This window comes from Poecilia mexicana, unplaced genomic scaffold (assembly GCF_051168715.1).
Source record: "Poecilia mexicana isolate PSO_F unplaced genomic scaffold, ASM5116871v1 scaffold_13, whole genome shotgun sequence".
NCBI lineage: Eukaryota > Metazoa > Chordata > Actinopteri > Cyprinodontiformes > Poeciliidae > Poecilia > Poecilia mexicana.
In genome coordinates this window covers 12,320,476-12,348,066 of record NW_028263382.1, presented here as the reverse complement: position 1 = coordinate 12,348,066, position 27,591 = coordinate 12,320,476, and the positions used below count along the sequence as shown (strand labels likewise).

Genomic DNA, 27,591 nt, shown 5'->3' with positions numbered 1-27,591 from the left:
CTAAACCCCGTAGAGAGGAAGACGAGACACATAAGACACAATGTAGAAGAGATGAATTCCCAGTTTAAAGCAACAGCATCAAAAAAGACAATTTTACATAAAATTCCCACATTAAAGGTGGTGATTTTAGTGTCCACCAAGGACAACTTGTGAGTAAGGCATAATATTGTATGGAAGAAAGATCAGTTTTTTGCTCCAGAGGAAGGACACTTTACACAATTGGTGGAGTAATTCTTGACAACCCTCATAAAAATATCAGTAATGTTGGGAAGAAATTGAAGTTTTGCTTGGATGATGTGTTTGTGTCTCTGGATTTATTGACTGATGAGTTGAGATATATTTGGGCTGCCAAAACAGCAGTGGAGGGTCCTTATTCATTTTTTCTTCCTTCCTTCTAAGACACTTTTGACTGAAACAGAAATCCCTATCTTTAGCATTCAAATGACATACACAGACACACACACGTACGTATGTACGTACGCGCGCACACACACACACACATACAACCAGTGCAACTTTAGTTTGAATCTGGTTTGTTTGCCGTAACCCATCCTATTTAAAGACATCAAGGTCCTCATAAAGTTTGTGTCTTGTAACAGAAAACACCACTGCAGCACTATCTTCGACATAAAGCAGTAGAGGTCATGAATTTAATAACTATTCAGGGAGAAGTTTCTCTTGGAAACAGAAGGTGACGTGGCATTTTCAGCCTTTTCTATAAAATAGTTGCATGGTAAATTGCCAAATACATTGAGAATGACATCTGGCTTCACTGTCAGCAAAAATGTCCAGATTCTCGAGAGGCAGATTTTCCAAGATGAAGGGCAACTTTAAGAGGACTGTGCAACGCATCCTTTTTGTTTTTGGCAGTAACTCATCAGGTCCTGTATACTTTTTCTCAGTATGCCTGACATTTCAGGACACTGATATGTCAGTGTCCTGAAATGCGTGTGTGTGTGTGTGTGTGTGTGTATATATATATATATATATATATATATATATATATATATATATATATATATATATATATATATATATATATATATATATATATATATATATATATAATTTTATTTATTTTTTTTTTGTCTGAAAGTCCTGAACTTAAGATCAGCAAAGAATAATTATGTGAGTGGTAATCTTTTTCAGATTCTCCTGTATATTTGAGAGATAATAGGTCAGCAATAAATTACTGCATTATGAGCAGATTGGGTTTGGTTTAAAATTAGATTTAAGATGGAGATTACAATGCACGTTATACATTTTTAACATAGCTGTGTTTTTAAAAGTAAAAACACTTTTAGATAAAAGCCAGACCTGAAAGTAAGAAATTTGATGATATATCAGACTTAAATAATAAAAAATATCATTATCAGCGATACCAATACCTCCTGTTTTTACTTGTCATCTGATCAGTATCAAAACATGCAGTATTACACATGTTTGTTGTTCGACTTCTGCACAGCCATGCCTGACCTTGTACAAGTCAAACATTATTTTGTTGATTTCAAGTTCTTTTACTTTTTAAAGTATTAGCATCATCATTAATATTTCTATTGTTTGTTTTATTTTCAGTTTTTGCTCCAGACTTCTAATTGCATGATTTTCTTAGGCATGTAGTACCCCTAAAATTTGCTAAGCAACTTTTAGCTGTTTTCATGTTACTTGACATTTGGATCTTGTAGCAACGTTTCTTTAGGATAAATATCCTCTTGTTATTTTTTAGCCCTATGCTTTTCTCTCTCTCTGTCCAATAATAAACTAAGTTAAAAAGCCCTGACTGTAACACAGACACAAACGCAGAACAGGACTTTGTTGAAATGTTATCTTACACTTTACACTTTGATTAAAATTACCTCACCATCTCCAGGACGTCTGCATCTGTTCGAACCAGCCGAATTGGAAAATACAAAAATAATTTGAGTGAGATGAAAAACAAGAAGCCGCTACTCTTTCAGAATTGGCCAAATAGGATTTCCCCTGCTGCTTTGCTGTCCATCCCACAACATCTGCGCCAGGCTTAACTTAAAATATACAGAATTTCTCAGAATATGTGATGTGTGCTCACCTCCAACCTCAGTTATAGTTCACACCGTGAGATTTGAGCTTTGTTTGCAGCTAACCGCAGCAGGACTCGATGCCCATAGCAACCCTGTCGCCAATACGGTAATTTACTTGGAGCACAGCCAGCATGATTGTGACGAGGTTGCAGCTTTGGCATCAGGCTAGCATGGAGAGCACCACTTCAAATTCTTTCAACTGCGCGTGGGTCGGATGTCATGGATCATCTTCCGCTGCTGCTAACAGGCTACTCCTCACCACATCAGGGACCTCGGTGTACCGTACCACTGATCTCAGTACAAAAGTTTTTTTGGATGTTCAAAACAGTTGGGGGGGCTCCTGAACTCTTGTTGCACCCTAAAACACCCCTTCCAAAAGCCTGTAATGTCCATCCACACTCATATTAATTTTGGTTTTTAATGTCGTCATACTGTTCTAACCCTGTGTGAAGAAAGTCTTGGGGAGCAATATTTTTCCACATTTCACAACATAAAAAATATAAAAAATATCCACAGTTATTGACGTGGACTGTTTTATCTGCACTTTTAAATGCTTCCGTTGCTAATTTCTACCTTCTTAATAAGTAATTCAAAGAAAAAAATGTTTCTGTTTTTTTCTGACCAATGTGTTCTTAAAGAAAATGTCTTTATGTGAACCAGCAGCTGTTTATTTCATAAGGCAACTTCACCAATCCATATTTCAAATTGCCAATTTAAATGTATTGAATTAAATTTACACTGATTGCTTGGACATTTAAGATCACCTTAAAGCTAAAATAAGTCATGCTTTACGTCCCACATTATAGACACGATAAGTTTGTTTTAGCACTCATGCGTCATATTTTCCACTCAACTTTGATCTCTTCTTTTCTTCACAAGGAGGAGTCTGTTAAAAAAGAAGACATATTTGTTGCTGTGAAAACCTGCAGAAAGTTTCACAGTGAACGAGGTGAGTCACGTTCTCGCTCTGAGAAAAAACCCACTTAATTTTCATGTAAATATTTCACATTTATGCCCTGCTGTTTTGGGTAATGGATTTGTTTTACCCCTGACATGTGAAACTGTATGAGTGCCTTCTCTTATTATACTAAAATCCTTCACTAAATTACTCTACCATCATGTCTGAAAGGATTTATTTGTACTGAAGTAAAAAAAAACAAAAAAAAAACGTGTGAAATACTTAATGCTGTGTTTCACCCTGGAAAAGCACACTCATCCAACAGCAACTCTTATTGGCACAGTCTGGCCACCATTAAGCTTCTCACAGTAGCTCTGCTGCTATTTTAACCTGATGGAAATGGAGTAGGTTAAGTCAATAGAGCAAATGGCAAATTAATTATAGAGGGATTGGACAAATTGTGTGTTATATTTAAAAGGAGTGCCTGAAATGTGACTTCATTAATTACTGTAATTACTGCTTCCTCTTCCAAGCTGTTGATATTACGTTAAGACATTGGCAGAACGGAAATGATCAGGTTACTAATAACACAAATTAGTTCAGACTTATAAAGCAAACAACATGGACGTGTTTTGTGTTTCATTCAATATCTCACTTGGTTTTAAAAAAAAAAAAAAAAAAAAAAAGCCTAATCCTTTTCCCTGCCGGATGCAATCATATGCTTTTATAGCACATTTAGAGAATGACTGCTGCAACAACAGTAAACATCCTCTGTGTGTAACGTGTGTGTGGCATCACATAGCTGCAAAAAGTAATAAAGCTGGCTCGACTGGAGATGCTTGATGATACCTGGATCAGATAATAAAGGCTTCCAAAAAAATGATCTAGCTCTGACAGATAAGCTTTGGTGGTTATTACTATTTTCCATATTCTGTATTTCTGAAATATCTAGCCCAGTAGAAGTAGGGTAACGCTACTTTTACTGGGCTATTATTCTTATTCTTATATGAGAGTGTAATATTCTTATTATACTCTCATATAATAACAACTTTTTTGTTATTAAAAGGCGAAGTAGAATTCTTCTCTATTGTCTCATTTACTGAGAAATGTTTTTTATTTATTTTTTTGGCAATTGAATAGACACATTTTGAAAGTGATTTTTGTGTACATATGCCAGCTGGCATTCGTTAAAGGAGTAAATGTGAGATGTTCATTTGGAAGGAAACAATTTTCTCTGCAGCTAGATTTTAAAAAGTCAATATTTCAGTGCATTTCATTCAGTCTAACGCTTACCTTTAATTGAAAGGACCCAAAGCACCTTCAGTCATTCACACGCTGAAGGTGGTGAGCTACATTTAGCCACAGCTGCTCTGAGCCAGTGCCGGCGTCACTCCTCTAACCACCACCAGTAGGCAAGATATGTGAAATGTCTTGCCCAAGGAAACCGACTGAAACAGATGGAGAGGGGGGTTTGAACTGGCAACCCACCGCTTACATGCCACCATCTTTTAACATTTTAAGAATTTAAGAACATTATGTGGAGATAATGAAGCAACACCACAAGACATCAGTTAAAAGTTTGGCACAAATGAATAATGACCCAAAGCATACCACCAAATTAGGTGTGAAGTAGCTTAAATACAACTAAGTCAAAGGTTTGGAGTATCTTTCACAAAGCGCTGATATAATTTCCTGGAAAAAATTAGTAGGCGGTGCTCAAACCTAACTTGGTGACCCCAGATCTGTCAAACTATTGTGAGAAGCTTTTGGAAGAATAATCAAACTGTTTGGCTCAAGTCACATAATCTGAAAGGTTGTTCAAATACAGATAAATGTATTTGAACATTTATTTGTATAAACTTTTGACTCTAAAAATTCAGTCTTGCATTATTTGGGTATTTATCAGATATACCGAGATTTTGTAATCCTGGCTTAACTAAAATAGGTAAAGTTTAGCCTTATTTTATGTCAGTCAAGGAGGCTAAAAAACCTGCTTCAGCTGTAACGAATAGATTTAAAGTTTTACCAAATAAAGAAAACAAATATTAAATCTAACAGCATTGTGTCTCTGCATTGTTTCCAAATGCGATTTTTCTGATCGGGTTAGGCTTTTCAGTCAATAAGTAAACATTTCACCAACACCAGACAGAAAGATCGGATACTTCTACGTCTGTGCTTTCACTTTATATGAAATAGTAATTACATCAGCTGCAAAATAAATTGTGTTTACCCCTCAGAGACCAAAGACCTGCTTGTTTTATAAACTTTGTGAATATTGTATTGATTTTTCCTCCCCTTTGCTCTAGTTCCAGTAATAAAGAAGACTTGGGAAAAGGATGCCTTATTTTTAGAGTACTACAGCGACCACGCCGAGCCTTCCATACCAACCATTAATTTAGGAGTGCCAAACACTGAGAGAGGTGAGTCCTCCTTTTTCAAGCCTCAACACCCTCAGCCTCTCCACAGTAGATGCAGTTAGTGGCCTTGGCTGACGCTGTCAGCTGCACTGCACACATTGGTAAATGAAAAATGATCCGGCAAACTGAGGCTGAAAGTTACACAGTCTAAGGCCTTGTGAAGGGAATGTAATTCAAACCGAATATTGGAGGAAAATTGGAAGTAAATGAAGTGTCAGCGGGGAATTTCTCCACAGATTGTTTCTAAAATTGTGTTTATGTTACCTCTGAAAATGAAAAAATAATAGGCTATTACACTAGCATTTTTTTGGTCCAGTGTGAGCTTTTTGTAGATAGATTCCCAACTACTTTTTCATTAAAAAAAATATATATATATTTCAGAGGAAAACTGCAAGGTGGTGATAAATGCGTCTGTGTGTCCTTTTTACTTTTGAATATTGGGAGGGTCTTCTGGCAGCTGTGAGCAATAACACAATGAAACACGAGTTGAAACAAGTTGTTAAATTATCATCTGCTATTTTTTACAGATATTTTTACACTTATAATGTGTTTCACTTGGTTCTTCATAGCTGCAGTTTTGTTTTTGTATTAGATGAGGAAAAGGTGTGCCGATCGATCGGCCACCGATCATAATCGGCCAATTTCCATGAAAAAGTGTATGATCGGTGATCGCCGATCACGGTCTCTTGTTGCCGATCACACAAACCGATCAACTGCATCTCATTTCGCAGATTTTAAAAATATAAATTTTACATACATATTAAAACTTTCGCTATCCTAACATGAGACAGATAATCTCTGAAAAAAGAATCGATCTCCTCCCTGTTCTGCATAATTACTCCGCTCAATCAGAAACAGCCAATCAGAGCTAGCAGTAATCAGCTAGCCGCCATGCTATCAGGAAGTTTTCATTCAGTAACTCAGGATTGTTTATTGTAATGGAACCTGTATTTGCCTTTGAATGTTAAGTTTTATACTTGAATTTTTTGGCAATGTGGAGAGGTTTTATTTTGACTTTTTGCATTTTTTAGCCTCTTCAGAGCCTTCATATGTTTTCAGTCTGTTAAAGATAGTATTATCAATAGCAGTACAATTTGCACAATGTCTGTTTTGTTTTTTTTTCTTAGAAAAAGTTATTAAAAACAAGTTTGTGTCTAAATTAAGGTGAATTCATGGTTCCTTTTTCCACATAATGTAACCGGTAGTTTATGATTAAAAAAATAATAATGATGTGATCGGTATCGGTGATCGGCCGTGATCGGCCCTCATGGGTGATCGGCATCGGAATCGGCAGGAAAAAACCTGATCGCCACATCTCTAGTTTTCACCCAAGCCACATCAGCCCTTTGACTCTTAACAGATGTTGCTGAATCACTTGTCTTATTCAATAATGAAATAGTACAAATTACCTTACAAGATACCTCACAATTTTTATCTCCAACAGTAAAGATGAACAATCCGTTAATTATTACATGAACTCAAATACATTTTTTTATTTTTTTAGATTTTAGATGAGGAAAATGTAATTCAACTGTCTAAGAACAAAAATAAACCCAGAGGAAAACATTTGCTTAGTTGTTAGCAACCTCAAGCTGCACCTGGCAACAAAGCCCAAAGGAGGCTCCCTCTGGGAATGCCCTATAGATGACTGACAGGAAGAAGGAGACCATGGGATACAACAAGTGTCCCTGTGGTGTATCTGATACTGAAATGGAGGACAAAATGGTGAATATCTTTTTTTTTTTGCCCTCATTTCTAGCTGAATACATTTATTGTCATGCTAATTAGTGTTTTAATATGGCAGAGTCAGCCTTTCCTTGTGCAAACCTTTATATAAGCTTCACCCCCAGGCAAGATTTGGAGTGCGAGTCACGTCATTTCTGAATGAACTTGTCAGGCAGGTCTATTTTTTTCCCTGTCTCTGCCATTGAGCCATTTTGACTTGACACCTCACATATTCTAGTCACAAGTCTGCCCAAACATTTTCAAATTTAGAAATTCTTTTCAACATGAAATTAAAGGGGATCAAGAGAGCATTCTCTAATTTGTTGTATAATAGGTGATATTTTGAATTCTCACATAAAACCAGCACAGGCTCTCTCTGCCTCTGTTCTTGCTGGAGGCTGGAGCCAAACTTACTTTACAGTGAGATTGCCCTTGGCACAAGAATTGCTCTATGGACCTGTGATTCATGTTGCAACTTAATGGGATGTGCAATGGCTGTAGACATTTTCAGCCTTCAATAGAGTGGGTAAAGGTTGCACTAAAAAAGTCTAGTCCTTTCATGCCTCTGCTGCTTTCTTCAGGCAGCTTAGCCCCCTAACAAGTACTTGCTTTGCAACCTGTTTTCACAGACTAAAGGAGGTAGGTTACCACTGGCCCCTTGTTGGTAAATGTGGAGTTGCAGTACTGAGATTTAGTGATATGAAGGTGCAGCATCTCTTGTCATGTCAGTCTCTTAATAGCTCAGGTTTTTTTTATTTAAACCCCTAAACTCAAGATGTTGGTGACGACATACATATTTCTAATCGCATCTTTTATATCTTCCTCCTTATGACAGATCCTTGGATTCATTTAAAAGTAAAACATGTCTCTTTTTTTCATGTTTGCATATTTGTAATTGAAAGTGCCTTCTTCTAACTGCACTTTAACAACAAAAAAAGGAAAAATCAGCTTGAGTTTTCTGTATGTTTGTGCATTACATTGCCTTTAATACCAAAACCCTTGTATTCATTCCACCTCTAAGTTTGATGTTCTTCTCAAGAAAAATCCACACATCCTTCCTGCCAGTAAAACTGGTGTCAGTATTTTTGGAAGTCAGTGTTGGGCCAAGTCTCTGTAAAAGATCAAGCAGTAGAAAGTGTCTCCTTTATTATCTGTCTTCTAAGGCATGCCAGTTTTTTTTTTTTTTTTGGAAAGCAACAACTTGGTGCTGGCACCAATCCACATCCCATCATCAACTGGTTTGGTAAAATGCCAGACAATAGAGCTGCTGTCAGAGCATTGTATTAAAACTTAAAATCAATTTTACATCTTAGAGAACAAACAATCCATTGGAATTACAGAGTGATTTTAGATTGGATTCCAAACAGCACAAATATCTGTGTAGGAAACAGCTTAGTCTATACATCCGAGTGATTAATTGGCAGAAACTCAGTAAAGTGCAGCTGAGAATCACCTGAAAATGATAAAAAGTGTAATTTTCTCTACTTTTATTTGAGTCATTCCTATTTTGAGTAAGACTTCTCTTCCAAACAATGCACCATGTTGCAAGAAAATATTAAAATATGTCTCCAACTTGCTTCTGCTTGTTTATAAAGGCAGTCAATAGGGGTGCAACAGTTGTAAGCTGTAATAAGTTATTACAGCTTATTACTAAGCTGTAATTACAGCTTTTTTCTGTAAGTTATTATTTACACCCAAGGCGTTTGTTTCATTAAATTGCTCATACTTAAATCACAGGTTTACAACAGTAGCTAACACTCATTCAGATGAAGTGGTATACTGAAAGCAACTGGAAAGCACTTTGCGAAAGGATTTTTATTTATTTATTTTTTACTTTTTTGTGGTACCAGTAGCATTTATTCACAGTAATCAGACAGGAAATGGGCAAAGAGAGAAAGAATGAAGACATGCAGCAAAGGTCCAAAGGTCTGTCATCAAACCCCAGACAGCTGTTTCAAGGAGTAATAGCCTCTGTATATGGGGCACCCGCTCTACCAGTAACACCACACATGCTTAACTGTGACGAGAAATATTGTGCAGGTTTAATGTCATGAAATTTCACTCTATGAGTTCTTGTTGCATCCTTTTTCTTGCTCCTTTAAAACAGGAACACGGCAGCGAAAAAGAACGTATCCATAAACATTCATTGCAGTTAGTCAGTATGTGAAATATAGCCTCTGTCCTCAGCAACAGCCAGAAAAATACTGAATGAAAAAAAATTGCTTTGATTTCCTAAGACTAAGAAAACAGTAGATTTTATATCCTGGATATATATATATATATATATATATATATATATATATATTTTTTTTTTTTTTTTTTTTTTTCCCCCTCACATTTGCTGTCAAAGTCAGTTTTCCTTTAATGCTTCAAAACCTTTTCTCAGCTGTCACTTGCATTGAGGTGTAAAATGATAAAATCTTGCATCTAATACGCGAAACATAACCTGCAGGTTTAATTTTCTCTTTTAGACTAAGAAAGTTCATCGTTGCAGTTAGCATCCATCTATTCAACCTGCCTATGTTGGCCCCACTAATGCCTTTCAGAAAAAAAAGAACTTATTAATTTTGAGATGACATTACAAGTTCTCAGTTTGAAGCCTCATATGACAGGACTGAAAAGGGAGGTGACAGCGTGGTCCCCTGGGCCAGCAGAGTGCCACTCTGCAGCATATAATGCATTTCTAATAGGCTGCTGTTTATAGCCAGACCACATCTGAGTGAAAGGAGCCTGCTCTCTGTTCTTTTGACTTTTTTTTTTTTTTTTTTAAATGACCCAACTCTTGGATCTTTATAAAAATAAAACCATCTTTAATTTATTTTCCACTATCTGTTTATGCAATGGGAATACCATTCAGCTGCAACTTGACAGGAAATCTTTGAAAATAAAGAATAAAAAAAAGAAAGAGAGATGGGCTTTAAGGCTTTCAAGCATTAATTGGACTGAAAATGTCATGTGGGCCGCAAACAAACCGTATTACAACAGCTAATTGAATCAATTTCTGCAACTAATGATTTATATTTTTGCACTAATGTCTTGGTATTTTCTAAATTAATCTTTTGGTAATCACATTTTCAAAATACCTTTTTTCTACTTTCTTCTTTGACAATAGCGTTATCGTCTCAGTAAAGATTACAAATGAAGATACATTTTTTTATCCTTGTATCTGAATGTGTGGTGAGACTCATTAAATAACCTGGCCAATTGACAGATAAAAAAAAATAAAACAGAAAGTGTATTAAAATGGAAAATCTAGCATCATCTAGCTAAATAGGCTTAGCAGTTGCCACTGCGACACTCATTCTCCTAACACATTTTTTTTTCTTATTTTAAAAGCCAGATCAATATTATTGTTATATTATGATGATAAATTAAATCTTTGGTCTTTCAACACCAAACGGATCTAAAGACGTTCTGTCACTTTAAGTTCAATTAGGAATCATTTACTTTGCTGTGCAAAAATATTCATATTCCAGGTCATTTAGTCATTTTAAAACGACTAACTCAATGTATTGAATGCCACGTTTCAGATCAACGCAAACTGATGCATAATCGGGTGGGAGTAGGACAAGTATGTATGTTTTCTAAATAGTTTGTCTAAAGGTGTAATGATCCCTGTTTAAAGCTGCAGCATCTAACTTAAAAAAAATAAATTTTACATACGTATTAAAACTTTCGCTATCCTAACATGAGACAGATAATCTCTGAAAAAAGAATCGATCTCCTCCCTGTTCTGCATAATTACTCCGCTCAGTCAGAAACAGTCACTCAGAACTAGCAGTAATCAGCTAGCCGCCATGCTAACAGGAAGTTTTCATTCAGTAACTCAGGATTGTTTATTGTAATGGATTTGCCTTATTTTTTTTTATCCCCACAGCTTGATGCAGCCAGTATACCAGTTTCACTGAAGGGTTACAGTAGATGGGATTATATACTGGTTGTAGTGTCTCAAGCTGTGAACAAGTTCAAGGGGAATAAATACCCTGGCAGGTCACTGTTTTTTCATGACTTGACTAAGGCAGCTTAAACATATGCTGGTGCATCCTAAAAAAAAAAGTGGACTAATTTACACAATGTCATTTTTAACACAATTTAGGTTATTTGCTTTGAAAGTATAATGAATCACTTTTGTAGAGATCTGTTGTTAAAGTAAAGCACAATGTCCATTCAGAATATCCATTTTACAAATACACCATGAAAGCTCTGGTTTATCCTATCTGAATTGTTTGCTAAATCCTGGCAAATTCACACAAAAAAAATCGTATTTCTAAATAATTTTTAGTTAATCTTGAGCTTGCACAAACACACTAAAGATGTGCATAAATAACCAACGCAAAACACCCGACACCAGAAAACACAAAGTCGTTTCATTTCTCATAAACGGAATGAGAGAGAAAGTGCATTACCAAATCTTGTTTGACATCTTGTTCAACAAAAAGCTGCAGCTTTGCTTTTTTTTATCCAAAGATTTATGTCAGTATTTATTCAATGCGATTCCTGGCAAAGTCTCTCTCAAGGATCATCCTGAAGATAGTGTCTCCTTCACAGTATTGACTTGAAATGTATGCCAGACTTTTGCTTTCAGGAGACATCTATCTAGTGTTGGCAGGAATCGGGGTTTGGTAAACAGCCAGTTTACAAAGCTTCTGTCAGTAAACACTGTCAGTTAAATGTAGCTTATAACAGATTTCATATACTGGAGTACATGTGCCTGAGATGGATTTTGAACTCTGATTTTAATTTGCACCCAAAAGCTGGAGACGGGCACAAGGCTCCTAGTGGCTGCAGAAAATGAATTGATGGATTGCAGTTTGAGCTTAAAAACAAATTTTTAAATATGATCAGTCTGCGTAAAAACACACGTTTGTGCTTTTTATAAGAAGATGAGCAAAAAGCAGTTAGCAATTTATCATCATTTCCTCATTGTTTGCCACAACCCAGGGGAAATGACAAACATTTGCTACAAGATGCTCTGGTGAGATGACGCCAAAACAAAATGTTTGAGTTTGCATATCTGTAGTAAAAAGCTAAATTAATAAGAAGACATATTATAATAAACTGAGGTCCTGGGAGAAAACCTGCTAAAAGCTGCAGAAGGCTTTAGACTGGAGTGAAAGTTTTCTTCCAGCAAGACAATAACTAAGCACACAGTCAGTAATCTAATGGAGCCAATCAGATTAAAGAATATTCATGTTTCATAGATACAATCAAAACCCAGGCTTCAAACAATACTTGAAAATAGATTTTACTGTTTTTTTATCCAGTGCAGCAGAGCCTGAGCAAAAAGGAATAAAATCAACTGTTGCATATATTTTTTTTTTAATTTAAAACAGTGATATTCCTACAGTTTGTCACTGTTGCATCATAAAATGTGAAAAGATTCTAGCTGTATGAATACTTCAGTAAGACACTGAGTGTTTCTGCAGCACTTGGGGAAATTTCCCAAGTGCTGCAGAAAAGTCATCGCAGTGACCTGAGAGTGAGGTTACTTCATGTAATGATATCCTAATCATAGACTCTTTCTGCTCTAATGAGGTCTGAGTCATCTCCAAATACCAAATGTTTGAAGTGGCTGATTTGGTAGTGGAGTTGACCATATATTGTTGAGTAATCAAACTAATTATCTGACCACAGGAGAGCACTTATAGATTGTGTGTAGCGCATTTTGCTTTGAGCCTGAGCTGGTCAGTGTGGTTTCAAATGCAAAGCTGGAATGTTATTTTTGCTAAAGCTATGTATTTTCACACACCATGGAGATGGAAAACAAATATGCAATAGTGTGACATGAATATGAATAATTATTTGTATTTGTAGTATATCATGTGTTTTTCCTTAAAATATTTCAAATTACAGCTTACAAAGGAAAACTGTTGGAAACCAGACTAAATTGTGCTAAAGAGAAAATTAAAGGATTATGTAAAATGAACTTTTTTGAGCTTTACATCATGTTGTGTTTTTTCCCCTCATCAAAACATACCTGGAGTGTTGCTTTAATTGTTTCTTGCATATTTGAGAAATCCTTTAATCTCCCTTGGCAGCTATTCGGGGGGTGTCTGAACACTTGCTTCCTTAAAGTGCCGCCTATTTCCACAAAGCTCCTCCTTGAAGCTGCAATCTCCAGCAGAGCTTCCACCTCACAGAGCAGCACTCCGCAACGCCTTCTCCACTCAGCCCCTCCAGACTAGCGACAGCACTAACTAGCAGTGGAGCTGGGCTTTTCTCACTTTCCCTGCTCCAACACTCCTAAGAACGTTTGGAAATGGCCTAATGGAGGAACATTGTTGTGGTGATGTGCTGAAAGCAGAGTTTCAGAAAGAGTAGGAGCTTCTTATAGCGACAGAGGCCAATTTCAAGGTGTCAAATTGTGGTGTCAAATATACACAATTTTTATAACAACTAAGGTAATACATAATTATGCTTCAAAATGTCTCCATGTGCCTGAAAAATACATAATGCTGCCCCTTTAAGGAAACAACATCCATTTTGCTTCAATGGCCTAATTAAAGAGCATCTGTCTAATCATCCTGCTGTCACAAAGTGATACTAAGTTAGGTGAAAAGCCAACATCTTACAGCAAAATGTGTATTTTGACATCTAGTCTGCACATGAAAAGAAAGGATGAGACAAGATCCTGAAATTGTGGCAGAACAAGAAAATGCACATTCTTCCCTCTTCACCTCATATTGACTTAAAAAATAAATAACATATAACAACAGCCTAAGAGAAGCTTTAAATTTACCAGATTTTGTTACGTCCAGTGTGTGAATTTTGTGATCATGGAAAGTACAAAAGAAGTTATTTATTTCATCTCTCTGGTGTCAGCAGCATTACTCACCACTTCCTGTTTGAAATAGGATTACCAGCCTTGTCAGAAGATCTGCCCTAAAAAGTGGGATTTTGGATTATATCTCTGTCAGTGTCCTTTCTCATTTTATATTCAGCAAAGAAAAAACTAAAAAAAATACCTAAGGTTCCCTATAAATAATACAGCAAGGTCTCAGGATTCGTAGTAATGCATGCCACCAGGGATTTCTGTGCCTCCGTTGCTGTGTAGACATCTGAAATCTGGCGAGTGCATTTCTCTTGGCTCTTGGTTTTGTTTTGTTCACAACCACACTATGGGTTTTTGTTTTTAGGAGATGGCGTAGCATTTTGTTCCTTCTAGCCTGTCATGTCAAACGTGTCAGGCTGAACACTTCATCTTTGCGACCCATCCTGCCAAACTCTCATTATTTTCTCTAACACATCAGTAAGTTGGCATGTCTACTGCTGGCAAAGTTTAGCTGGAAGTTTTTAAAATAAAAACTCTAACTCTAGGAAATCGCATTGGCTGAAGTGCAAAGCAGGTCTTACAAATATGAATATTTTGAAGCAAAGACAGCGTAAGCCTGAGTTCACGTGTTTGATCTCAGGGAGTAGCTGATGTGTGCACCCGGAGCCAAGTATACAGTACTGTACGGTGTCCTTGAGAAGGCAGAAGTGCTGCATGTTTATGCTTACGATGCACCAGGCTGTCACGCCAAAGCTGCAAACAAAAAGTAATGCATATTCTCAAGCTTTTTTTTTTGTTGTTGCTTTTTTTACATTAGTTCTATTTATTAAATTCCTAAAGGTTTCTGTTATAGAATCTGGTTAAAGTTCCTGCTCTATTTATGTTTTTTCTTCATAAGGTACCTTCCAAAAACAACTTTTTCCATGTTTTGCCAAATTACTGCCGCAAACTTTGACGTATTTTACTAGGATTTTAAGCGACATACAAACATAGTTGTGAATAGGAAGAAAATTATGCTTTTTTACATTTTATTTATTTTTTTCTACTTAAAGGTCTGGAATGTTGCACACATCTATTCAGCCCCTCTCAGTGAAAGGTTAACCTTAATCCTACTGTTTAGAACGACTTTTCGCTGCATTTACAGCTTTGAAAATCTAGAGTTGGAAAATCGTGACCAATTCTTCTCCGTCAGGTTGGATGCAGAATAGCAACAGGTTCACCTTGGTGAGAAGTAAAGGCTCAGGTGCAGTGAAAACCAACTAATGCTGTGGGATCTTTTAAATGTATTCATTTATCAGACTGAATAGAAATTCATGCCAGACTTCTCGTGTTTATTTGAAAACACTATGCATCTTTCTTCCTCTTCACAGTTATTCATTACTTTGTGCTGATATTTTATTTGACATCCAATAAGGTTTGACTGTAACATATCAATACATAAAAATCATATCATCAGGTGAAATCAGGTCTTTAGTCTTTTGCTCACATATGTAGCTTCCTGCTTTTTAAACTCTTCAGTGTCAACAGGATTAATTGACATTAATTATGTTCCTCAGTTCTGTGAATTTTGAAAATCAATTAAAACAAATGCAGTTGTGCCTGGCTTTCCTAAAGGGGTCATTTATCTTTGCAAGCCGCAGCTCTGCACATGGTCAATATGTGACTCAGTCATGCTGGCCTCTGTTGATGGTACGTCTCCATTCATAGGTCATTGTGGGAAAACATTTGCAATCCTTCAGCGATTCCTGAGCAGCGCTGTGCCCGACACCAAGTGGCTTGTTATTGTGGATGATGACACACTCATCAGGTAAGATTTCAGCTTAGCCGTTTTTTTTTTTACTTTTGCACATGAGGGATATCTTCAATGTATCCCCCCGCCCCCAGAGTCGCTGACATTTACTCGTAAATGATTTTTTTTTTTTACAGATTTAGTCCTACCTTTAAAAAAGATTTGCAGAGTGAAAGAGAAAGTCACTTAACATCCTGTCAAAGATTTAAAATCACACCTCCAGCTGGATTCACCTGCAGTTAGGTTTCCTTTCAAGCAGAAGGCTCTGGAGGGAGAAAGATTGTCCCAGCTTCCAAATGGAGCGTTTTATAGTCATTTAGGCACACGCGTGTAAGTGTGATGAGAGTGTGTGTCATGCCTTTGACTTGTGCTTTTCATAGCCTCCCCCGACTACGAGTCCTGCTGAGCTGCTACGACCCCTCCGCACCAGTGTGCCTCGGAGAGAGATACGGCTACGGACTGAGCCAAGGTGGCTACAGTTACATCACAGGAGGTGGAGGGTAAGTTTGACTGCTCAGATGCTTTGGGAATAACGAGCAGCAGATGCATTCTAAAGCATGCGATAAAAACCCAGCTATCTTTAATTTACAGATTAACCTTTGCAGTTTGATTTGAGTGTGCTCTTAGGAAAGCCTTGTTTACAGGGCTGCTGTCTACGTAGATGAAATATTTTGAAGTGAATCACCACAAAAGAAAGTCGATAAACAGTTTTAATCAGATGATGTAACAGGACAGTTATTCGATGGTTTCCATGGTTCTCTCAGAAGGACTAATTGCTAATCAATGAAAGAAAAATCAGCTTATCAAGAAGTGAATTTGATCAAATTCTTATTTTAATGCCCTGGTTTTACTATTTAAAATTATTTGATGCAGCGTTCGGCCGTTTGAAAAAGCTTGTACACAAGATGAATTTTGAACTTGAGAGTGAGAGGTGCAGGAAAAATCTATTTAAGGACTGCGCTGTTGCTGTGACACTTCCTCATTCAGGTGTCACCCACAAAAAAAAATAAAAGATCATAGGTGATGAGTGACTTCTCCGGTAGCTTACAGGTTTTCTCTTCCTTTTTCATTTGTAGCTTTTGCTCATTTCTAGCAAGTAACAGCTCAGTTCGCAACTTTGCTCAAAATTCAATGTGAATTTTTTTTTTTTTTTGTGCCAAGAAATGCAAAGAAATATGATTTTTCACACTTTGCTGTCTGAGAATTTCTATTCAGAAATTCACCATTTCTTTCATGAATCTTTTTCTGGGGAAATATGACGTGACCAGAGAGATGCTTTTTCTTTTAACAGCTGACCACCAGGCCTGAGTAGGATCCCCATATTTATCTTGGCACTACAAAATTGAAGAGGAGGTTTAGATGGGTTAAAAAAAAGAAAAAGAAAACTCCAAAGCTCCCTGTTGGAGAACTCCAGAAAAGAGTGGTTTGTCGGGGTCACCGAGTCTCCATAGCCATTAGACACTAACTCTTGTTTGGGAGTGTATCATTAGTCAGCCTGTGTTATCCTTGGGCAATTTTCAGAAACTGCACCAAAATTGCACTGTTCCCACTAAAACAATAAATTAAAGCACATCACTAGAGCTCTTACACCGGCTTCTTGTAACTCAGAGAATAGACTTTAAATTAAGTCCCCTGATTTGTAAATCTATGAATATACAATTAATATACACTGAAGATGTTTAATTATATTTATTTCTTACTTTTTTCTAAATATGAAATATTTAAAAAAAGTAAGAAAGACATCTGGAACCTTTTTCTTCCATTTATAAAAACCTAAAAAGTTCATTTACTGCATAGAATGAATCAGTCTAGAGTAGAAATTTGTTTTGGTTTCTGATGCTTCTGGTTAAATTACAGAGTAAGAAGGTTGTGTTTTTTTTTTTTTATATTGTTTTGAAAAATGGGTTTTCATCAGTGGAGGGGATGTGTGTTTGGCTGTGTATGGGGTGGCAGAAGGAGAGGCGCACCCAGGGCGCAAAAGGTGCCCCTACTGTATCGTCTGTGATGCTGTGAAACTCTTTCTCTTCCAAAGGCTCTGCTGACCTTATTAGAGTCCATAGCATCATAAACTGGTTCAAACAACAAGATAGTTTAAATGTTGGATTCTATCAGTGAATGTAAAATGGGTCATTTTACATTTGGGTCTTTAAACAGGATAATGAGCCAACATAAATGACCAATTCAGCACAGAATCTTTCAGTGTAAGACACTAATTACAACACTGCCACAACAATCCTTCCTCTTCTCTCTTTATAAATGATTGCAAATGGATGCACGTAAGGCTCCTTTGTCCTTTATTTCCGCTACAGTTTGTATATATTTGCTGTCTGTATGCACCGAGCACTTGCTTGTCCACACGACCTTGGCAAATAAATCTGATTGTGATTCTTCAGGATAAATCTTTTTTATCCTGGCGCCAGTGACAGATCACATATATTGCATGTAATCTGTCTGTACACTGTTGATTTACTTTGCTGCCACAGTGGCTGGCGTATGTTTGCCTTATTCTGAATGTCTGCTGTGTTGCTGCAGCATGGTGTTCAGCAGGGAGGCTGTGGTCCGACTTCTTAACAGCGGCTGCAAGTGCTACAGCAACGATGCGCCTGATGACATGGTGCTGGGAATGTGCCTCAATGCTCTCGGGCTTCCCATCACGCACAGTCCACTATTTCACCAGGTTGTATTCAGATTTTTCATGTCAATGTCTCTCCTTTTATCTTCTGTAGCTACGATGTTTTATGAAATGTTATCTTGATAGAATGCTCTAAAACTATTATGATTATTTTTGCCTTGACTTCTGCTTCTTGTATATTAGGTTAATTTTTGGAGCAACTCAATTCACTTAGTGAAACACATATTAATTAATTAATTAATTACACGTGGACTGACACTCTCCAAAGTTTTGAGTAATTTATTTTTATCTGAATATCATGTTGCAGTACGGACATGAGGAAAAGGATATTAGACTTGTATTTGGAATATTTTATGCACAAGGAGAGTTAAAGGGGGGGGAATGAAAGAACATGTACCAGTCAGTCTATGTTCTTAAGTCAATCATGAAGCAATCAGTCATGCAAGGAGGTAAAGGAAATCTTACATAATAAGGGGAAATTTGAATGAGTTCACTGCAGATAGTCAGCTCTACATGTGAGCATGATCATCGCCTTATTATTTCAGTGCAGTGAGAATCAGTGGCAGCAAAAAAAAAAAAAAAAGTGGTGAGTTGCTCTTTGTGTAGAAGTGCTGACATCTTTTTAGAATGAGCACAATAACTGTGTGCTGCAGACCTCAAAGAGGGGGACGGTTGTTTGCAAGTGAGAATTTCCCCTGACCTGACTCTCCTCTGCACTGTTATGTTGCATAACAACATAATATAATAATAATAATAATAATAATAATAATAATAATAATAAATTTTATTCATCATGCCCTTTATATCTTGAGATGTTAAAGGCTGTAAAGGTCTAAAAACAAAACAAGCAATTACAATTGATGAAAATAAATGTTTGAATAAATGGATAAAAGAAGGATGAAGGATAGTCGCTTTTATGAGATGAATAAAGTTTGCAAAGTGAGCATCTTTAATGCAAATCCCATAATATTAAAACATGTGGTACTAGAGCATTTCTCTAAAAGTTTTTAAATGTCGTCACACTACATCCACAAACATCTTTTAATTTATTCGGGATTTTCATGTGACAAACCAGCAAAAAATAAGCAGAACTATAAAGTGCAAAGAGTTTTTTTTTTGTTGTTTTGTTTTTTTTGTAGGAAATAAGAATCAGAAAATATCAGCAGTAAGATATGCAGTCTTCATCCTATCTAACATAGTGTGGGATATTTTGCATGGGCATAAACTTGAATCTCTACATGTGCAGGACTTAGAAATTTTCTAAAAGACTCGCAGAAATAGGTATGTATGTCATACCATGCATATTTTTCCCCCACTTTAATTATATACTGCATTGTGTCAGTCTGTTATAAAATTCTAATAAATTACATTAAAGTTTGTGGTTTTAATGAAACAAAATGTTCAAAAATAATATTACGGTTTTTCCAAGGCACCATATGGCAAGGAGGAATTTATATATCAATCATTTAAGTATTTATACGTGTGCTTTTCTGCTTTAACATTTTATTATTGGAGGTCATAATTACATCAATAATTCCATTGAGGTTTTGTTCATCCAGTGTTGCTGTGGCTACTTTGAAATATAAATAACTGGATGTGTTATTTGCTTTCAGGCGCGCCCAGAGGACTACTCTAAGGACCTCTTAGCTCACCAGGTGCCTATATCCTTCCATAAACACTGGAACTTAGACCCTGTTGCTGTTTTCAATAAGTGGCTGAGGGATGACTGGAGAACAAATACCTCGGATGAACATAATGAGAAGAGTAAAACAGAGTTATGATAAAAAAAAAAGCCCTTCTAACCTGTTGAAACATGTATGTATAGAATGTGTTTGTATTATTAAAGGGTACTAGTTCACAGATGTAAATGTTTTTTCTATTGTTACTGTGAATTATTATTATTACTATTATTATTAAGAAAAAACATGCGAGTGTGAGCGTGTGTGTGTTTGCGGCATCAGGCCCGGGATGGCATGTTGAGGTTATATTTCATTTATAAATGTCTGTATATAAACACATCTCACTGCTCATACTTTTTTGTTCTCCACAAGATACTGTATCTTAAAAAAGATCTTCAAAATAATCAATGATGCTGTACAATGCCTTCTATTTTGACATAAAAGTATTCATATTTTAAGATGTTTTGCATCTCAATTTCACTAGAGGCCTTTTGTCAGACTTTTGTGTAACTCTGCCTTAATAATTAAGCTGTTTAAAGTTATTGAGTTACTGTATGACTTTAAGCCATCATAGGATTTTGTCCACACCAGATTTCAACCTGTTTCTACGATGCTAAAACCCTCTTTCAGTGTGAAGGCTGTTGCCTAACACATTTTCATTTGCTGCTTTCTTGACCATGTTACCAAAGCGCAGCTGCCTAGGCTTTCACATGCACACCAGGATGTTTCTTTACAGATTAGAAAGTTTCTCCATACACACCATGGAGATTTTTGAACAAAAATCTCCATGGTTTTCTTGCTGGTAAACAGGAGAAATTGTAAGATTTTTTTTGTCAATTTATCAGCAACATGAGAAGAGACACGTTAGATGGTTTTCGTTTGTCGGTGAAATACTCTGCAAGCTGCACAAAATCCAATCTTGTGTTTTTATTAATCACTGTTTGCTGAAACTAGATGCTGAAATGTTCTTTAAAAACCTTATAAGCCTGAAACTGCAGTGAGAAAAACTCAGTTTCCTTCAATGAGTTAATAGGTTTTAATCCCAATGTATTATTTTTCTTCAAACATAAATGCATATCCATATTCTTACAGGAAACAACTTTTTAAATTGTTTTTCAAAGTAATTTATTCCTAACATTTTTTTTAAGTGGTATTAAATGACAAAATGTTGAAGAATGAATGGTGAAAATTTAGCAGTTCAGTTATAGGCAAACTAAATGGTATATATTTGAGTGTGCATGCTCAAAGCAGATGGGGAACTTGCATCCTCCATCAGTCCTGATGGGGAACTCAATCATGATTCACCCCAGAAGACTTCTAAGACCCTGCTGAGACCATTGAAGTTCTGGCTGAATGTTTTTTATGCCATAATGCTTCCTCAGTCTGGTACAACTGACCCCTAAAATGTCACCAGTGGGAACTTTAAAACAGTTCTGCTTTTTATTGGCAGGAAAACCCAATTATCTTTAATTTAAAGTCTATGCAGTTTTTGCCAAAAAACTTTTATTTCAGTCACTTTTCCCTCAAACTGAGCAACAGGTGGGAAAAGTACATAATTTTATGCTCACTCGTTCTTGTAAAATATTACTGGGAAGAGGGAGAAAGAAATGAAATTTAGCCTAATCAATTTTTCATTTTCCTTTTTTACTTCCTGTGACAATTAATGAGCTGACTCAGTAATTTGCTGACCGTTATTGTAAATCTTTTACAGGCATAGAGCTCCAGTCGGGAAATTAAACATTTCTTCTTCTGGCTCATTGCCACCTTTAAAAAGCAACACAAGCCAGCTGTAATCTCATAAGAAAAAAACCTGAAGCGACTGCTGTCTTACAATGGTAACAAGAGCTTTTGTAAAGCTGAGTATAATGAGAGGCTTCATAATGCTCCCATCAAATCCAAATATAAAAAGTTAATAAAGTAAAACTCATTACCGAGTAGGAAAATAACATTGTAAAGCAGAATGTGTTCTTCTCCTTTGAGATTGTGTCTCCATTGTGGTTCTAGATTTATGCTGCCCTGATAGTACGGTCCTCTGGCACGGTTTCATGAGAAGTCTAATAGCTTCAGGCGTTTGAAGCAGAGCAGTAACTCAAGTAGACATCCTCTAACACACCTATGAATTGTAAGCTATTTGCAGGAAACAAATTAAATACCTTTTGGGATTTACCCATACAGGAACAGAGAGAGGTGCTGAGGCGGTGTTCTGCAGGTGGAATCACTGTGTAAATTGAAAGAGCAAGGTTCAGCTTTATCACATTAAATCTAGTCTTTAGTATTTGTAGAAAACCAGGGACAGGGCAGATCAGCAGCTGTATAATTTATCAATAAAGCAGTGTTGTTCTGCTTGTTGCCAGAGTTTTGTAGCGAGTTTGGAAAGTGCAAGGTTGTGAACTTTACTGACAGGGATCTGTGTATTTGTTGATTATTTTTGTTGGCAAAATTCATTGACAGCTACAGTAATGCCTTGTAAAAGTATGAACACTACTGCTTTTTCACATTACAACTAGGGCTGGACAAAAATAATATATATCATAATATAATATAATATATATATATATATATATATATATATATATATATATATATATATATATATATATATATATATATATATATATATATAGCTGACTGTATAGCACAGTGGGTAAGACACCAGTCTACCACCCGGGAGACATATATATATATATATATGTGGCATATATCTTAAACATATATCTTTATTTAAAGCAGGAGATAATAACTAAAGGAAGCTAATCTACCGCAGCAATTATTTATTAATTAAACATTAAGCCTGAAACGTACTACAAAATAATAAGTAGTAATAAGTACTACTGCAAAATAAATTCTTTAATCTTTTTGGTGTTAAATCCTAAAACATGAAGTGGCATTGTTGTCAGTTGCTGTGGCAACGAATCTGCGTAGCTTGGCGAATACAGATCACTTTGCTGTGGATCATAGCATGAAATCAATACCTACATTTCTAAGTTTCACTGAGTTAACGCGGCTATGGATGACATGTAAATGATTAGTCTTTTTGTCCAGCGTTGTATGCTTGCGCGAAATTTCCGTACGTCCAATAACATGTGTGGTGTCTAAGTCATAAGTCAGTGCCTCACCAGCAATGAACCTCACCGCACATCACTGATATATATATACATCATGATAGACACCTGATCGATAACAATAGATCCAGTACCGCACAGATTCTGGGTGATCAATCCAAACACAGGCTATACATTAACCAATATAGGCATATTGCATATCCATGTAACAGGCAAAAGTTCATCTAAATGACAGAAACAAGATTTTCTACCTCAACAACACTCAGCTTCAGCACTTAAATGAAAAAAAAAAAAAAAAAAAAACATAAATAGACGCTAAAGACGCCTTACGCAGTAAAACACACGGCAGCGCAACACGGTCCTACCCACTGTCCAGTGATACCAGAATCACCACACTACATGCAAAACTCACTGAACCAGCAGCCAAAGACGTTAAAACACGGCTCATTTCATGAAGTCAAAACCATTAATTCAGTCCAACCTTTGCTGTTTCATGGTCATAATCCATGTCAGAGTAAAGATTTCCACTCCGTTTCTAAAATCCATTGTCCTTGTGTCACACTGGTGTGATTCCTCACTATTTTCAACTATAAAAATGAGCACTGGAAGAAGGTGGGGGAACTTGAAACTATAATGTCATGACTTAGTGACAGTTTAAACAAATATGTAAAAAACATATTTTTCATAAAAGTACATGCGGCAGCTTTAAACTGCACTGCTTAAAAAATCCCACATTCTGGCATTAAACTTGCATTAAACCTATGTTGGCAGCTCTACTTAACCTAATATTTTTTTTTTTCCAGTGCAAGCAAATCCTCACAGAGAGAGAGAAAGGGAGCTGGTGGACCGTTCTGTGGTACTGGTTTCAAAAGGATTTAAAAGAATCCTCTCATTTTGAATGAGACCAAAATAACAAATAGGATTTTAGATTTAAGACAAACAGTAGTGTGTAAAACTATTTCCATCAGAGGTGAAGAAGTGGACGAGTATAAATACCTCAGTGTTTACGCAAACAGGACTGAAGACAGTCAAGTTTGATACAAAAAAAGGCAGCAGACTGTACTTGAGCAATATTAGGTCCATTGTTGTTTGGAGCAAGATGCTGCATATCTTATAAGTCTGTTGTGGAGAGTGTCATTTATTTTGCTGGATAATGTGGTGGAATAGTAACACTGGGGCTTGCGACTTAAGCTCAAGCTGATGAAGAAAGCTGAATATTTTGTGAACTGCACTGGAGTCTCCGGAGATGGCTGTGCAAAAAAGGATGCTTCGTAAAACATAAAGCATAGTACATAACCATCAGCATCCTCGTCACAACACTGTAATGGGTTAGTCTTTCGTCATAGTCTTCAGGTTCACTGCAATCCAGTCTGCTACAAGAGGTCCTTCCCGTCCACAGCCATCGTCATCTAAAATAACGACTCTTGAAAAAAGTTTGATACATTTCATTTCTCTTTGGACTACATGACACATTAATTCAAGTGTTTTTTAAATGAATGAGGATAGAGTTTATGAATAGCAGCAGCCTCAGTTCAGTCGAACAGCAGTGGACCTTGCAAAAACTGCAAGCCAAAAGCCTCAGTGACAAAAAAACAACAAACAATTTGAATTGTTCATTCTGTTTTTAAAATCTCTAGATCTAAATCTAGTGTCTCCTCGCAACCATCCAGACCCCCAACAGTCTCCACACAGCGCCTAAAGGATGTGTTGCTGGGAGCCTGTTAATAGCAGCCCCAGGGAGCACCCGGATGTTCTTTGTTAATACCCGGGCCTGTGGTGGTAGGAACATTATAGCTATTTAGCTGCAGTTAGTGTTGACACATACGCCCTCGGGCCTCCCTCACCTCCAAACTTACCATGCTGATGGGAGAAAAATGTGAATTGTAGAATTCAGTTGTTGCTTTAACCCTAAAACTGTTTACATGTTATCCAATGGGTCCATCAAGACACCCTGACCGTCAAGGTGCTTTAAACATTTAAGTCACAAAAAACATGTTCAATAACTTCCAACTGTACACTAATGCATAGATTCACATACAGAAAAAAGTGATTTAAGAGGAGTTGATGGTGAGAGCCATTGGTGTTTGTGCCTTGAAACCTGACTTCCTTTTCTTCTGAGCATTCACTTTGACCAGCAGAACCATCAGAATAGAGCAGATGAGAAGAGCTGCAGGAGTCAAATCTCACTTTTCATTTAAACTACAGTCATGATCGTATAAGAAAAGCTACTAAAATACTCAGAGAGGACATCCTCTATCAACGCTAAAGTATTATGCCGATGTAACGGTTTCTTCTTATTGCTTAGAGTCTACCAGTTCTCTAAGGATCACACTGTCACCTTCCTAAAATCATGATATCAGTCATGACTTTAGGAAGGTGACAAAAAAGTGGATGTAACTCCATACCATAGAGAAGAGGAGCAATTATAATACAAATCTCTTCCCTTTTCTCATGAATAAGCTTTATGAAGCAGCAAAGATCATTTTAGATGGAACGATGTAGTTTCAAAATAGATTTCTTGTGCTTTCTCAGGACCTGGACGATTTGTCATAATGGATAAAAACATGAATTCTGGTCTTAGCATAAAATCCTGATGGGGAATGTCCAGCCTTCATTTTGTAAACACAAGTTCCGTCACACTTGTGTTATGTTGCAGCAAAGTTATCCGAACAACAGCGACGTCACCTTAAAAAACTCAAAAAAAGAGAGAAATGAAGTCCAGACTGGATTGAGATACAGTGAGATTATCTTAAATACTCCCTTTTGTGCTAAAGAGTCTTCCATTGTTCCACTGTGGCTGAATCAATACAATTCTTCACAGATGAGTGGGACTAATTTCCTCCAAAGTGATGTAAAAGACGGACAGTTTTACAAACGTCTGATAGCAGTTGTTACTGTCCAGGGTGGCACATCTGATTCTCAGGTTTAGGAGGCATTTACATTTTCACTCAGGGCTTTGTGGATTTGGAGTTCCAAGCTTCCTTTTCTATTTTTTCTGGTTATCTTTGTCTCATATAAATTTGTTTAATGACTTGAAACATTTTAACTGTGACAAAAAGCAAAATAGAACAAATCTTTGCGCAGAATTTTTCCACTCCACTGTATATATTTAATACATCAAAAATAACATATGTCCGTCATTGCATAATAAATCCTTTGTTGCAAACATCTGACTAATAAGGATCAATATTTGTGCAGATATTTATGAGACCCAATAAGGCGAAGATAATTACTCCCACAGTACCTCTCTAAGTAGCCTACAGAGCTAAATTCACATTATCCTCTGAACACACACACTATCCATGGTATTGTACTCCCTAATTGCTTTCCACATCACATGGAAGTCTAATTCCAGTAATTTAAACAAGCCATTAACCAATGTAGACATCTGACACATTGCTGAAAACAGTCTTTGTAAATTATAAATCTGCAGTGGCGTATATCCTAAACATGATACGCTCCGTCATATTAGAGGATAAACATGGACTGAATGCTTATATTCGGGTCAGATATTGTGTTTTTTTTTTTTTGACGTTTTACCATCAATGTCAGCAAACAGTCGAGTACAATGATTAAAGTTTATACATTCCCACAGATACAGACCTGGCGTAGCTGTTCCTTTTTAGTCAAACCTATATGTTTAAGTAGCCAAGCACATTGGACTCTGTCGACCACAGGGGCAACACATTTAAAGTTTGTTCTTCAGCAGGAATCATTTCTTTGTTTGTCTATTGAGAATAAGAGCATCCCAAAAACAATGAACATTGTCAAGAATGAAAAATTAATTATGTTCAGAAATAAATTGTTTTTCTCTTCAAGGTTAATTTGATTGATCAAAATGAGAGGCAAATTCAATAACTGAGTTTGAGAAATTTCCAATTTATAAAAATGCAATATGTTACATGTGAGAGCAGCAAAATCCTCAAAGGACAAGCACTGAAAGTCAAAATGTGATCAGCGCTCAACTGTCAGCTGGGCAAGACCAATTTATATCCGGTCTAATAGTAATATAAACAGTGTGCTGTCACAGTGTTGGGACACCGATAGAAATTAAATTATTCTGGATACTCGCTATCTGCCAGCTGCTGATTGCACAAAAAGAATCTGAATGAGAAGTCCAAGTTTCTAGCAGAGATGATGAAACAAATCTCAAAAGTTAACTGTAAAAATTCACAATTTTTGCTAATTTATTGAAAAATAGAAAACCAAGAAATCTCAGCTCATCAGACAGGTCAATGATGCAGCAGAATTAATGTCTGAATATCTCACAAAGCTTTATTTAATCCTTTATTCCAGTACAATGAGGCAAGTACACAGCCACCAAGCCAAATATCCACCTACACATAATTGGCTGAACATAGAGAAAACTAATCAGAGAAGTACCTAAGGCTGCCCCTGTAACTCTTCAGGGCCTCAAAGATCCACAACTCAAAAAGAAGAGTTGACAGGAGAACAATTGTAAGAGAAAAGACAGAAATCCAAAAGCACTTCAATAATTACTAAAGAATCATTAAAAATATCAATTTTTATGCGCTCCAACTTGAACACTTGCAGATG

At 36.5% G+C, this 27,591-nt stretch overlaps 1 protein-coding gene across 1 annotated transcript in view; it reads left to right on the top strand.

Moving 5' to 3' along the window:
* b3glcta (beta 3-glucosyltransferase a) overlaps positions 1–20,430 on the top strand; it is a 79,406-nt gene extending 58,976 nt beyond the window's left edge. Inside the window, exons 10-15 of the mRNA XM_088011686.1 lie at positions 2,940–3,009; positions 5,265–5,378; positions 15,580–15,679; positions 16,042–16,161; positions 18,194–18,338; positions 19,907–20,430. Of these exons, the coding sequence (XP_087867812.1) occupies positions 2,940–3,009; positions 5,265–5,378; positions 15,580–15,679; positions 16,042–16,161; positions 18,194–18,338; positions 19,907–20,074 (717 nt within the window). The 3' untranslated portion in view covers positions 20,075–20,430. The remainder of the gene's footprint in view (positions 1–2,939; positions 3,010–5,264; positions 5,379–15,579; positions 15,680–16,041; positions 16,162–18,193; positions 18,339–19,906) is intronic.
* The last annotated feature ends 7,161 nt before the right edge of the window (positions 20,431–27,591 follow it).